We start from the raw sequence: 14,418 nt of genomic DNA, 5'->3' as shown, positions 1-14,418 counted from the left end.
GATCAGTCTATACTTTTAATGGTAGGTTTATTTGAACAGTGAGACAGAATAACAGAAAAATCCAGAAAAACGCATGTCAAAAATTATATAAATTGATTTGCATTTTAATAAGGGAAATAAGTATTTGACCCCTCTGCAAAACATGACTTAGTACTTGGTGGCAAAACCCTTGTTGGCAATCACAGAGGTCAGACGTTTCTTGTAGTTGGTCACCAGGTTTGCACACATCTCTGGAGGGATTTTGTCTCTCACTGTTCAAATAAACCTACCGTTAAAATTATAGACTGATCATTTCTTTGTCAGTGGGCAAACGTACAAAATCAGCAAGGGGATCAAATACTTTTTTCCCTCGCTGTATATTATCGGAGCGTGCTTTTTTGTTGGCATGTTCACCACAAGTACCGTGTGGGTTAATGCACACAGGATTCCTTGAAAGCGGATTCAGTTTGGTGTTCGTGTAATAATAGTCTCCGACGACGGTGAAACTTTACTCATTCTTTCTTTATTAAAGCTTCTGGTAACAACCGACTTCTCCCTCCCTCTTGCGGACGGCGTGTTGTTCTCCGCGAGCTGTGTTCACCCACTCTCCGCCTCGCCGCTGGCTGGCGACGTGCCGGGAGCGGGCGGTGGCTGGCTGGACGAGCCACCACGTGGTCGATGGAGATGACTGATGGGGCAGCAGCAGCAACGTGTAGCTCTGTCTTGAATCTTCAATCACCGACCTCGAAACGTAACGCTGCCCCCGCTTACATTCCGTTTGCGGGGCTAAGCTTGGGGGGGCGCGGAGGAGGGGGGGGGGTCTGATGTGCCCGTGGAAAAAGGGGGACGGGGCGTTCAGAGCGCGACGCGGGACAGGCACACGCGGCTCTCCTCTAGCTCCAAGCGGCAAAATCGGCGCTGCCGGGCGAACGCCCGTCGCATGTCGGCGCGCCACTCTTCCACCAGCGGCGCCAGCGCCTCCGCCAGCCGCACGGGGACGCTGAACGAGCAGAGGGTGTGCCGGAGACCCGCGCCGCCGTCGGCCCCACCGCCTCTTCCGTCGAGCCCTCGCAGCTCGGCGACGGCGCGGTGCACCGCCAACGGCTCGCCGTCCAGCGCGCTGCCCGTGCCGTCGGCGGGGTCGTCGCAGCGGAACCAGTAGCACACCGGGTAGCCCAGCAGCAGCCCGTACACGGTGCACAGGTTCCAGCCGGCAGAGAGCTCGTCCGGGATCGCCAGGAGGTCGTAGACGTCGCCCTCCCCACCGGGGTCTTCGCCCCGCGTCGCCTCGTCTTCGCCCCGTGCCGCGTCGTAACGTTTCCCCGCCCCGCCGTCGCTCGACGCTTCCCCCGTCAATTTCCCGACGTCGCTCCCCGAGTCGCCGTTCTCCCTCCCGTCACCGTCGTCTTCCCGCTCCGCGCCTCCTGCCCCGTCCCGCTCCTCCGTTTCTCCGCGTCGTCTCGCTCCCCGGCGGCGTCGGTTCCGCTCTCGAGCCTCCAGCGCGTCGCACAGCGCCCGCACGTCGCCGCTCAGGGTCTCCAGCCGCCGCGAGTCCAGCGGCGCCGGCGGCCTCCCCGCCGTCACGTCCACGACGCCGAGGAGGCCGCGCGCGAGCCGCCGCCTCAGCGACGCGGCCGCCGCCCCCGCCGACCCCACCACCAGGGGCTGCCCGCTCAGCTCGACGACGGCGAGGCCTCCCGGCGGCAGGTGGCCCAGGGCCGCTAGGCCCTGGGCGAAGGCCAGCACGCGCGCGGCGCTCGCCGCGGACGCGTCGTACACGAGGCACGGCTTGAGGCCGAGGAGCACGGCCGCCAGGTCGCGCGCCACTCCGCGCGCCGTCCCCGACGACGCCCCGGACGGCCCCGCCAGGCGACCTAGCGTCGCCCGCGCCAGCGCACGCAGCCGGGGCCCTACTGATGGGGTCGCGACCTCGTCTGGTGACAGTTGGGGGGGTGGGGAGGAAATCGGACAGGGAAGGAGGGCGAGGGAGGACGGGGCGATCAGGAAGGTGACCCCCAATGCTGCCCACCAAGCCCGCAAGGTCCCACAAGGCCCGGTTCGATCCGTCGCAGGTCAAAGTTCAAAGTGGTTTTGGGCGGGGCGGTCGTGGTACTGGTGGGCGGTGCCCATGGTGGACACTCCACCTTCCCATGTTGGGGGCCAGTTCTCTCTTTTGAACCACTGTTGACTTCGCCAATAAAGTGGTATTTTATCCACCCCAGAGGGATGATGGAGCCGAGTCAACCCCCAACCTGGATTTGACTCGCAGCCTCCGAGTAAAACCCCAACAACCACCCAGCTCTACCAACCAACCAACACCGACTGGAGGGGTCAAGTATGGCCACAACAACAAACCTCTTTGATCCGCCCGGCGTGGGAAGGCGCTCATGCAGCAGTGGATTTGGCAAAGGCGCTGTACAATAGTATTTATATTGCGGATATATTAGTTTGTCCAGTGCAATTAGCGGATTGTAATTTGTCATCCAAGAAAGATACTTGCCGGGCCTTTAGGCTGGAGAGCAAGAATAGGATATTGAGCATTACCTACCACATCCAGGCTCTCTGCTCAAACGAGCACAGGGCGATTATCATTTCGGTAGGCGACACTGAACCAGGACTGTGGAAATTCCACATTACGACTGCGGTGGTGGTGGTGGTGTGGGGCCCAATTTAGCCAAGGAGAACCACCATTGACAAGCCACACCAAAACCCGCCAAGTTGCTTGGTCGGGAGTGATGTTAAATCACTCTTCAACACACCGGTGGGCTAAAGTGGTGAACTATTTGTCTTTTGTCAACGTGACACTTTTTTTACTGTTTGTGAGTGTCGGGGTGGTGGAGGGTTACGACACATTTATAAATAACGCGATCTGACCCAAAAACTTTATCGTGAACGATTCTCCCTCGTTGCTCGCGACGAGGGATACGTTCCAAGCGCGCGCGTGTACGTACAATTAATATTGATTCTGGCTCCGTGTCTTTGACGCGGCCATTGTGGGCCTCTTGGGAGAAACAAGGCAGCCCCGTGTGTTTTTGAAAGGCCGAGACAAACCTGTCCACGCAAATTCCGCGCAAGGAGGAGGGGTTACAGCGGGTCTGAGGGACGTCCCTTGGGGCCGAAATCCTAACACCAAAGATTCCCCTTCAAAGCCGAACTGCAACACCCCAACCCGGTCCAGCTCTTGATGTAGAAGTCAACGTAAAGCAGTGGAGGTAGATTGATGATCCAGCGCTCGCCGGTTCGCTCGCGTAGGCGGTCGTAGTTCACCTTCGCGGTCATTTTGATATCGCGACGACCGTGGTTGCCGTTCCGACAGACTTCGCTCATCGATTTGCCCTCCAGCCATCTGTCGGACGTTTGTTTCTCGCACTGTTCGGCATCGCGCGGCGCTTTCAGATGCGCTGCTCCCGCGGCCGTCTGGAACGCTCTCTTCCTCCCGGATGTTAGGTAGCCACTGGGAGCTGTGGCACTTTTAAATCATAGCCCAGATTGACGAAACTTCACGTGTGTCGAGTTTGTGTTGTCACCTTCCCCCCCGGAACCTACGATTAGACTCACACAGAGACTCATAGACTCACACAGAGACCCATAGACTCACACAGAGACTCATAGACTCACACAGAGACCCATAGACTCACACAGAGACTCACACAGAGACCCATAGACTCACACAGAGACTCACACAGAGACTCACACAGAGACTCACACAGAGACTCACATAGAGACCCATAGACTCACACAGAGACCCATAGACTCACACAGAGACCCATAGACTTACACAGAGACATATAGACTCACACAGAGACCGATACACTACACAGAGACCCATAGACTCACACAGAGACCCATAGACTCACAGAGACCTATAGACTCACACAGAGACCATAGACTCACACAGAGACCATAGACTCACACAGAGACCATAGACTCACACAGAGACCCATAGACTCACAGAGACCATAGACTCACACAGAGACCATAGACTCACACAGAGACCATAGACTCACAGAGACCATAGACTCACACAGAGCCATAGACTCACAGAACCATAGACTCACACAGACCATAGACTCACACAGAGACCCATAGACTCACACAGAGACCCATAGACTCACACAGAGACCCATAGACTCACACAGAGACCAGACTCACACAGAGACCTAGACTCACACAGAGACCCATAGACTCACACAGAGACCCATAGACTCACACAGAGACCCATAGACTAGCACACAGAGACCCATAGACTCACACAGAGACCCATAGACTCACACAGAGACCCATAGACTCACACAGAGACCCATAGACTCACACAGAGACCCATAGACTCACACAGAGACCCATAGACTCACACAGAGACCCATAGACTCACACAGAGACCCATAGACTCACACAGAGACCCATAGACTCACACAGAGACCCATAGACTCACACAGAGACCCATAGACTCACACAGAGACCCATAGACTCACACAGAGACCCATAGACTCACACAGAGACCCATAGACTCACACAGAGACCATAGACACACACAGAGACCATAGACTCACACAGAGACCATAGACTCACACAGAGACCCATAGACTCACACAGAGACCCATAGACTCACACAGAGACCCATAGACTCACACAGAGACCATAGACTCACACAGAGACCATAGACTCACACAGAGACCCATAGACTCACACAGAGACCCATAGACTCACACAGAGACCCATAGACTCACACAGAGACCCATAGACTCACACAGAGACCCATAGACTCACACAGAGACCATAGACTCACACAGAGACCATAGACTCACACAGAGACCCATAGACTCACACAGAGACCCATAGACTCACACAGAGACCCATAGACTCACACAGAGACCATAGACTCACACAGAGACCATAGACTCACACAGAGACCCATAGACTCACACAGAGACCCATAGACTCACACAGAGACCCATAGACTCACACAGAGACCCATAGACTCACACAGAGACCATACTCACACAGAGACCATAGACTCACACAGAGACCCATAGACTCACACAGAGACCCATAGACTCACACAGAGACCCATAGACTCACACAGAGACCCATAGACTCACACAGAGACCATAGACTCACACAGCCATAAGACTCACACAGAGACCCATAGACTCACACAGAGACCATAGACTCACACAGAGACCCATAGACTCACACAGAGACCTATAGACTCACACAGAGACCCATAGACTCACACAGAGACCCATAGGACTCACACAGAGACCCATAGACTCACCAGAGACCCATAGGACTCACACAGAGACCATAGACTCACACAGAGACCCCATAGACTCCCACAGCGACCCATAGGACTCACAAAGAGACCATAGATCACACAGAGACCCATAGACTCACACAGAGACCCATAGACTCACTAAGAGACCATAGACTCACACAGAGACCATAGACTCACACAGAGACCTATAGACTCACACAGAGACCTATAGACTCACACAGAGACCTATAGACTCACACAGAGACCTATAGACTCACACAGAGACCTATAGACTCACACAGAGACCCATAGACTCACACAGAGACCTATAGACTCACACAGAGACCCATAGACTCACACAGAGACCCATAGACTCACACAGAGACCTATAGACTCACACAGACCTAGACTCACACAGAGACCAAGCATAGGACTCATCCACAGAGACCCATAGACTCACACAGAGACCAATAGACTCACACAGAGACCAATAGACTCACACAGAGGACCCATAGACTCACACAGAGACCCATAGACTCACACAGAGACCTATAGACTCACACAGAGACCTATAGACTCACACAGAGACCCATAGACTCACACAGAGACCTATAGACTCACACAGAGCCCATAGACTCACACAGAGACCCATAGATCACACAGAGACCCATAGACTCACACAGAGACCTATAGACTCACACAGAGGACCATAGACTCACATAGAGAACCATAGACTCACACAGAGACCATAGGACTCACACAGAGACCCATAGACTCACACAGAGACCCATAGACTCACACAGAGACCGATAGACTCACAGAGAACCATAGACTCACACAGAGACCCTATAGACTCAACAGAGACCCATAGACTCACATAGAGACCCATAGACTCCACAAGAGAGCCCATAGACTCCACACAGAGACCCATAGACTCACACAGACCGAGACCCATAGACTCACACAGAGACCCATAGACTCACAGAGACCCATAGACTCACTAGAGACCCATAGACTCACAGAGACCCATAGACTCACACAGAGACCCATAGACTCACATAGAGACCCATAGACTCACACAGAGACCCATAGACTCACACAGAGACATAGACTCACACAGACCATAGACTCACACAGACCATAGACTCACACAGAGACCATAGACTCACACAGAGACCCATAGACTCACACAGAGACCATAGACTCACAGAGACCATAGACTCACACAGAGACCCATAGACTCACACAGAGACCATAGACTCACACAGAGACATAGACTCACACAGAGACCCATAGACTCACACAGAGACCTATAGACTCACACAGAGACCCATAGACACACAGAGACCCATAGACTCACACAGAGACCCATAGACTCACACAGAGACCCATAGACTCACACAGAGACCTATAGACTCACAGAGACCCATAGACTCACACAGAGACCCATAGACTCACACAGAGACCTACAGACTCACAGAGACCTATAGACTCACACAGAGACCTATAGACTCACACAGAGACCTATAGACTCACAGAGACATAGACTCACACAGAGACCCATAGACTCACACAGAGACCTATAGACTCACACAGAGACCTATAGACTCACACAGAGACCTATAGACCGATACAGAGACCTATAGACTGCAATCAAAACGTTGTGAGAATTTTATCGTTTTATTTTATTGTTTCCCTTCTACGTGACTTTACCGAAAGAACCAAGAATGTGAATCCCTGCAGTCACGAAAGAAGCTTTAAATCGAAATGTTGTTTTGGTTTTACCGGGTAAGGCCCCAGTGAGCTGCTCGGTAGCTCTCTGTCAGAAGCGACATTGCTACTATCGCAAATGATCGCAGCTCAACCGAGTGGGCTTACTAATATTCATCCTCAAAGCGTCGAAATGTATAGCAGCAGCAGCAGGCAAGTATTTGACTCTTAAACGCACATTGATTATAAATGTGGAGGAAAAACCCGGATAGATATCCACGCGGCCACGGGGAGAGAGCGAGAGACACGCAAACTCCAAATACACAGCAGCAGGCGTCAGGGTCGGGATCCAACCCACGACCTCCTGTACACCAGGCGAGGTAGTTAACATCTCCTAGCCACCGTGATGATGATGATGAGAGAGAGACACGCAAACTCCAAATATACAGCAGCAGGCGTCAGGGTCGGGATCGAACCCACGACCTCCTGCACACCAGGCGAGGTAGTTAACATCTCCTAGCCACCGTGATGATGAGAGAGAGAGACACGCAAACTCCAAATATACAGCAGCAGGCGTCAGGGTCGGGATCGAACCTACGACCTCCTGCACACCAGGCGAGGTAGTTAACATCTCCTAGCCACCGTGATGATGAGAGAAAGAGTCAAGACGTTGACAGAATGTACACGCGTGGTCACGACGTTGTCAAGACGTTGACAAGACGTTGTCAAGACGTTGACAAGACGTTGACAAGACGTTGACAAGACGTTGTCAAGACGTTGACAAGACGTTGTCAAGACGTTGACAAGACGTTGACAAGACGTTGTCAAGACGTTGACAAGACGTTGACAAGACGTTGTCAAGACGTTGACAAGACGTTGACAAGACGTTGTCAAGACGTTGACAAGACGTTGTCAAGACGTTGACAAGACGTAGCAAAACGTTGTCAGAACGTACCCACGTGGTCGCCAATGGACGTCGCCATCGCTGCACGGAGGTATACACACCAAGGACCCCCCCCCCGCCAGCACCAGGACCCCGCCCGGGGCTGTCCTCGGATATCACCTGTCCTCGGATATCGCCTGATGGGAATACCGAATCGATTATTTATTCGACGAACACAGATTTTTTAAAATTTTAAATATATATTCTTCAACCATGGACTCGCGCGTATAAGAATATACTTTTATATATGTATAAAAAAAATTGTAACGCAAAATAAAATGTTTACTTATGTGGAATAAAATAATAAAAATGAAACATAATAAAATAATTATCATAATTCTCAGTGAGAATAATTGTATTATGTTTTATTTTTATTATTATATTACTTCCCTTCTACGTGACTTTACCGAAAGAACCAAGAAGATGCATCCCTGCAGTCACAAAAGCTTTAAATCGAAAATTGTGTGGAATACTTTTTATTATTATTGTGTGAGTCACAATCCACGCACTCCCCCCCCACTCGCCCAGATGATTCTACAACATTCTAGATTTGAAGCTTTCGTGACTGCAAGGATTCATACTCTTAGGTTTTTTTCGGTAAAGTCACGTAGTTAAAAAATAATAATAATGAAATAATAACAATAAATAAAAATAACTCAAAATTTCGATTTAAAGCTTTCGTGACTGCAGGGATTCATCTTCTTGGTTCTTTCGGTGAAGTCACGTAGAAGGGAAGTAATAAAATAATAAAAAATAAAACATAATAAAATAAAAGCATTCTCCACCTGAGGACGGCTGCTTGCGTTGTGGCCTAAACGTCGTGAGAATTATTTTATAAAGTTTTATTTTTATTATTTTATTATTTACCTTCTACGTGACTTTACCGATAGAACTAAGAAGAAGAAAATAACTCAATTAAATCACGACGTTTCGGAGGCGACACAAGCTTCCTTCATCAGGTGTGACCGTCACAGTAAATTTAGCTGTTGCCTACGAAACGTCGTGATTTAATTGAGTAATTTTCATTTATTATGATTCATTTTATTACTATTATTTTACTTACGTGACTTTACCTAAAAAACCTAAGAGTATGATTCGACTACAATTTTATATCTGGTGTGGACCAATCAGTTTCAAAGACAATGCATTTGCTAATCAGAGTACGTTTTTTTGCATTATGACCACAAGTATCGTGGTTAATGCAGACATGATTCCTTGTGAAAGGTTTCAGTTTGGTGTTCTAACATCTTAACACAGCTGTGTTGTTTTCATATTCTTAGGTTTTTTTCGGTAAAGTCACGTAGGTAAAAAATAAAATTAATAAAAGTAAAATAAAAAATAACATTTTATTTATATACAATATTTATATAAAATTTTATTTATATAAAATAAAAATAAAATAAAAATCACGTTTCTGAAACGTCGTGATTTTTATTTTACTTTTATTAATTTTTTTTTACCTACGTGACTTCACCGAAAAAACCTAAGAATATGAATCCTTGCAGTCACCAAAGCTTCAAATCTAGAATGAATACCTGTGTTGTTGCCAGAAAAAAAGGGGGAAGCTTATTCTCATTAAAAAATTATAATCGAGACTGCAATTCGCTCCAATAATCAATTATCGGATCGGTAACGTCTCCTCGCCACGGTGGCTATGAGATGTTAACTACCTCGCCTGGTGTGCAGGAGGTCGTGGGTTCAATCCGGGGGTGGGGGTAGTGGGGGGTGCGTCTTATAATCCGGTAACCAGAGCCGATTCCTGTTTGCGAATCGATTCCACCGCAAATCGATTTCTTCGAACGGGAAACGACGTCAGTCGCGTCGAATCGAATTCGTGACTCACGCAGAATCGCCGCTCGCAAGCGGCAGTCGATTTCTCGCGGATCGATTCCGCCTCTCCCTCTTTCGTCGCTCAAACCCCGGGCCTCTCGGCGCTTCGGACTCTTGACTCAATCATCATCATCAGCAGCAGCAACAACAACAACATCAACAACAACATCAACAACAACATCATCATCATCAACAACATCACCACCTTCAACAACAGCAGCGACATCAGCATCAGCCCGGTACCCGGACGCGAACTTTTCTCGCATTGCGAGGGGGGCCTCATCCTACGGGGCGCGGCCTCTTCGCTTCCGCGTTCGTTGCCGATTTCGACGGCCCTATAGGCGCCGGTTGCCATGGGAACTCCGCTGCTAATTGGCGCTAATTAAGAGGATTAGTGGTGGTGGGTGGGGGTGGTGAGGGATAGTGGTGGTCTCGGTTCGAGCCCGGGACCACCCGGGGTTCCTTCGTCTCGCGGTGTCCGAGATTGAGACGTCTTTCGAAGGGGGGGGCGAAGGCCGCATCCTACCCACTTGCCTGAGTGCCCTGCTGGGAAAAGTGATGGAAAAGCGGGGGGGGGGGGGGGGGGGGGGGGAGGGGGTTGAGGAGGGGGGGGAAGGCCGCATCCTACCCACTTGCCTGAGTGCCCTGCTGGGAAAAGTGATGGAAAGCGGGGGGGGGGGGGGGGGGGGGGGGGGAGGGGGTTGAGGAGGGGGGGAAGGCCGCATCCTACCCACTTGCCTGAGTGCCCTGCTGGGAAAAGTGATGGAAAAGCGGGGGGGTGGTTGAGGAGGGGGGGGGGAGGCCGCATCCTACCCACTTGCTTGAGCGCCCTGCTGGGAAAAGTGATGGAAAAGCGGGGGGTGGTTGAGGAGGGGGGGGGGGGGGGGGGAGGCCGCATCCTACCCACTTGCTTGAGCGCCCTGCTGGGAAAAGTAATGTAAAGCGGGGAAGGGGGGTGGAGGGGGGGAAGGCCGCATCCTACCCACTTGCCTGAGCGCCCTGCTGGGAAAAGTGATGGAAAAGCGGGGGGTGGTTGAGGAGGGGGGGGGGGGGAGGCCGCATCCTACCCACTTGCCTGAACGCCCAGCTGGGAAAAGTGATGGAAAAGCGGGGGGTGGTTGAGGAGGGGTGGGGGGAGGAGGCCGCATCCTACCCACTTGCCTGAACGCCCTGCTGGGAAAAGTGATGGAAAGCGGGGGGCGGGTGGTTGAGGAGGGGGGGGGGAGGCCGCATCCTACCCACTTGCCTGAGTGCCCAGCTGGGAAAAGTGATGGAAAAGCGGGGGGGAGGGGGGTGGTTGAGAGGGGGGGGGGGGAAGGCCGCATCCTACCCACTTGCCTGAACGCCCTGCTGGGAAAAGTGATGGAAAGCGGGGGGCGGGTGGTTGAGGAGGGGGGACGGGGAAGACGTAACCGCTTTTGTGGTTGTTCTCTGGTCTGACGCTGGTGGTGAGACGAGGCCGTGAAGAAGGCTGCTACTGTCTTTTGTCGGAGGCTAATCAGTTTAAAAGACAATGCCCACATATTAAAACGCGCGCTCTGATCTGTTATCGGAACGTGTTTGTTTGCACGTTCACCACAACAACCGTGTGTGCTTAATGCGTGAAATTGGTTCCTTGCAAAAGGTGTCTCTTTGGTGTTTGGACATCTTAACACCTCAGAAAGGGACAAACACATTCGTATTTTTCCATGCCTATGGTTTAAATCGCGCGGAATGCGCCCCATCTCGTGGTGCTCCCGGGAGACGGAGCCGAAATCGAGGCCCCCGTGGATGGCGCTTTGAGTGGAACGACGTGGACGGGCTTTGGTTGTGGGCAGCAGAGGGCGGTGTAGCAAAACATCCATTCTTGAGTTCAAGCTTTCGTAACTGCAGGAATCCATACGCTTTGGTTCTTTCGGTAAAGTCACGTAGGTATAAACATCCATTCTTCCAAAACGTCACAGTACTCAGATTGTAAATGTTGTAGTGGATTTACTCTCCCAACACACACCGGTGGTGCTGTACTAGTAACGAATTGGCCACGTTCTGTTTACACGACACGACCATTGATAATTGGCTGTGTCTGGTGGTGGCGGGTTTAACGACACATTAATATTTACGCGATTCTAACCCCCCAAAAAACTCTCATGGATCCATTCTTACCCCCCTGCACTTCATACGCTCCCAAGTCTATGGCTCTGGACTGCCTCCGAACATCGATTCACACTTTGACCAGCGTGGGGGAAGTTTGTGGGTGGGTGAAGTAATTTATTGACGTGACAAGCCTTACTAATTGGCTGTGTCGGGTGGTGGCAGGTTTAACGACACACATTTGCGCGATTTATGGGGTTCGTATATAACAGGCGTGGGCGCATCAGGGTCCTCATCCAGCAGTGGATTGACAGAAGGGGGCTTCCGCGCAGAGGTCGCAAACGGGTTTTGATTCCTTACCCGTACCCGGCCGCACCAGGGTTGCAAACGGGTACCCGTACCCGGCCGTACTCGTACCCTACTTGGCCGGGTACGGGTAGGGTACGGGTATCGGGTACCTCATTGCGACCTCTGGGATGAAGCCATGTTGCAGGCGTGGGTGGGTTGATTCTAGGAACTTGAATTGTGAGAAGAGACAAGACGTTGAGAAATGAGTGACAAACAGTTACTCACCAGTGACTCACGGCCTACCCGTACCCGGCCGCACCAGGGTTGCAAATGGGTACCCGTACCCGGCCGGGTATGGGTAGCCGGGTATCGGGTAGGGTACGGGTATCGGGTACCCAGTTGCGACCTTCTGCTTCTGCGTAACTTGAGAAAGTGGACGGGGTTGGTAGGAAAGTGGAAGAGAGAGGCGAGAGAGGGGGGAGGCGGGGGTTGAGTGTGGAGGTGAGAGAGTGGGAGAAATTAGTTGTCGGGTATCCCTGGAAAGGAAAGAAAAAGGATTTGCGAGAGGGGGGGGAAGAGAAGAGGGGAGGAGTTAACTCCTCAAATGAGGATGGAAACTGGGTTGCGGGAGGTTGCGGGGATGGGTTGGGGGTCAGGGATAGCCAGAGGGGGGGGAGAGGTTTAACCTGAGACCGAGACAACTCACCCACTGCCTCAACCAGTAACGTGGCAAAAATCGCTCATCATAGCCACTGTCCCTAACCTCACCCCTGTAACCCCGAAACATTTACCCCATAAACCTTTAATCGTAATTCCTGATTATAAACCAAAAGCTTTAATCGTAAACCAATACCCCAGCACCTGACCCACAAGCTGAACCCAAGACTTCAACAATAAACAATAACCACAATCCGTGTCGCAAATCCATGACACTAACTCTTAAATGCTGTTCCTGACCCTAGACCGTAAACCCAAACCGTGACCCAAATTGTTTACCCTAAATGCTCTAATAAAAAATATTTTAATCCAGAATGTTGAGAAATGCTGGGTTAGAGCTAAATTTTAGCGAGTTCCATACATGAGATAACCTCACAGTAAAATCATCCTAAGAATACCCACACTTAAACTGTTCTTAAAACATACAACAATTTTTACATTTCACCAGGTAAGGCCGACTGAGCTATATAGCTCTATATCAGAAGCAACCCGGCCCATATGTGGAAATCTATAGCAGTGAAATACTGTAAACGCATAATTCTAAATGTGGAGCGAAAAACCGGAGGACCCGGAGAAGAATCCACTCGATCGCGGGGAGAACAGACACGCTAACTCCAAATAATACAGGCGTCAGGGTCGGGATCTAACCCACGACCTCCTGCATACCAGGCGAGGTAGTTAACATCTCGTCACCGCGGCACCCCTCTCTCTGCATCTACAGGTCTCTGCGCCAGTCGACCGCGAGCTCGCCATGACCATCGACTCGCTGGGATTTAATCCCTGGATCTTAGCGGTGCCAGCTCTGTGTTCTGACCTCTGCGCCCCCACCGTCCACCCGTGTCCCCCGTTCCATCTCCCACTGCGTTTCCCTCCCGCCAGTGCCGCCATGGGGGGATTCTTCACGCGACTCTTCGATACCCTCGTGGGGAAGAAGGAGATGCGCATTCTCATGGTGGGGCTCGACGCCGCCGGCAAGACGACCATCCTCTACAAGCTCAAGCTCGGCGAGATCGTCACCACCATCCCCACCATCGGTAACGGAGCGCCGAGGGGTGGCCGGGCGGGCGGGCGACGCGTGCGGTGACTGCGGGAGCCGAAGTTTGCGACTTGAACCCCCGCCCCGGGGCAGGCCGCCCTGGTTACTATCGCTCGCTGCGTGCGCGCGTTGACCATGTCTGTGTCGCAGCGGATCTTAGAGGGGTACCCCCTGACGTCGTTCGAAAACGAGCTGCAGGCCGTTCTGTGTGTGTGTGTCGGCAGCCTGGTCCAAGTTTGCTGAATTCAGAATGTTACTACTGCACACTGTGTGTGCGTGCGTTGACTGTGACGTACGCGTCCAGCGGACCTGAGAGATTTCCCTGACATGGCTCGAAATGACGGTAGGACGTTGTGTGTGTGTGCAGGCAGCATGGTCCAAACTTGCTATATTCAGAAGGTTACCACTGCTGCGTGTGTGCCTTGACTGTGACGTACGCGCTATCTGCTTCGCAGTGGACCTGAGAGATTTCCCTGAGATCGCTCGAAATGAGCGGTGGGCCGTTGTGTGTGTGTGCAGGCAGAAAGTTGCTATCTCACGCTTCGTGCGCTTGTTGACCATGACGTACGCGCTGTCTGTGTCGCAGCGGAC

The 14,418-nt window shown here is 51.8% G+C and overlaps 3 protein-coding genes across 5 annotated transcripts in view; 1 reads left to right on the top strand and 2 right to left on the bottom strand.

Moving 5' to 3' along the window:
• The window catches only part of LOC133358033 (HSPB1-associated protein 1-like), a 22,968-nt gene extending 15,014 nt beyond the window's left edge, over positions 1–7,954 (bottom strand). Inside the window, exon 1 of the mRNA XM_061576308.1 lies at positions 7,899–7,954. Within this exon, the coding sequence (XP_061432292.1) occupies positions 7,899–7,926 (28 nt within the window). The 5' untranslated portion in view covers positions 7,927–7,954. The remainder of the gene's footprint in view (positions 1–7,898) is intronic.
• Positions 1–14,418, bottom strand: part of ALKBH4 (alkB homolog 4, lysine demethylase) — a 104,875-nt gene that overhangs the window by 42,277 nt on the left and 48,180 nt on the right. The gene's annotated exons all lie outside the window — the stretch shown is intronic.
• The window catches only part of LOC133358003 (ADP-ribosylation factor 2), a 14,329-nt gene continuing 7,724 nt past the window's right edge, over positions 7,814–14,418 (top strand). The window contains exons 1-2 of one of the 2 annotated variants that reach the window (XM_061576269.1): positions 7,814–7,938; positions 13,671–13,825. In XM_061576269.1, coding sequence (XP_061432253.1) covers positions 7,913–7,938; positions 13,671–13,825 — 181 coding nt within the window. In that variant the 5' untranslated portion in view covers positions 7,814–7,912. Of the gene's footprint in view, positions 7,939–9,770; positions 9,956–13,670; positions 13,826–14,418 lie in introns of those variants that run through there. The other variant, XM_061576270.1, reaches the window with a different exon arrangement.

The sequence above is a fragment of the Lethenteron reissneri genome, chromosome 60, assembly GCF_015708825.2.
Source record: "Lethenteron reissneri isolate LAM-NWPU_2019-01 chromosome 60, ASM1570882v1, whole genome shotgun sequence".
Classification (NCBI taxonomy): domain Eukaryota; kingdom Metazoa; phylum Chordata; class Hyperoartia; order Petromyzontiformes; family Petromyzontidae; genus Lethenteron; species Lethenteron reissneri.
This window is presented reverse-complemented; position numbering and strand designations above follow the sequence as displayed.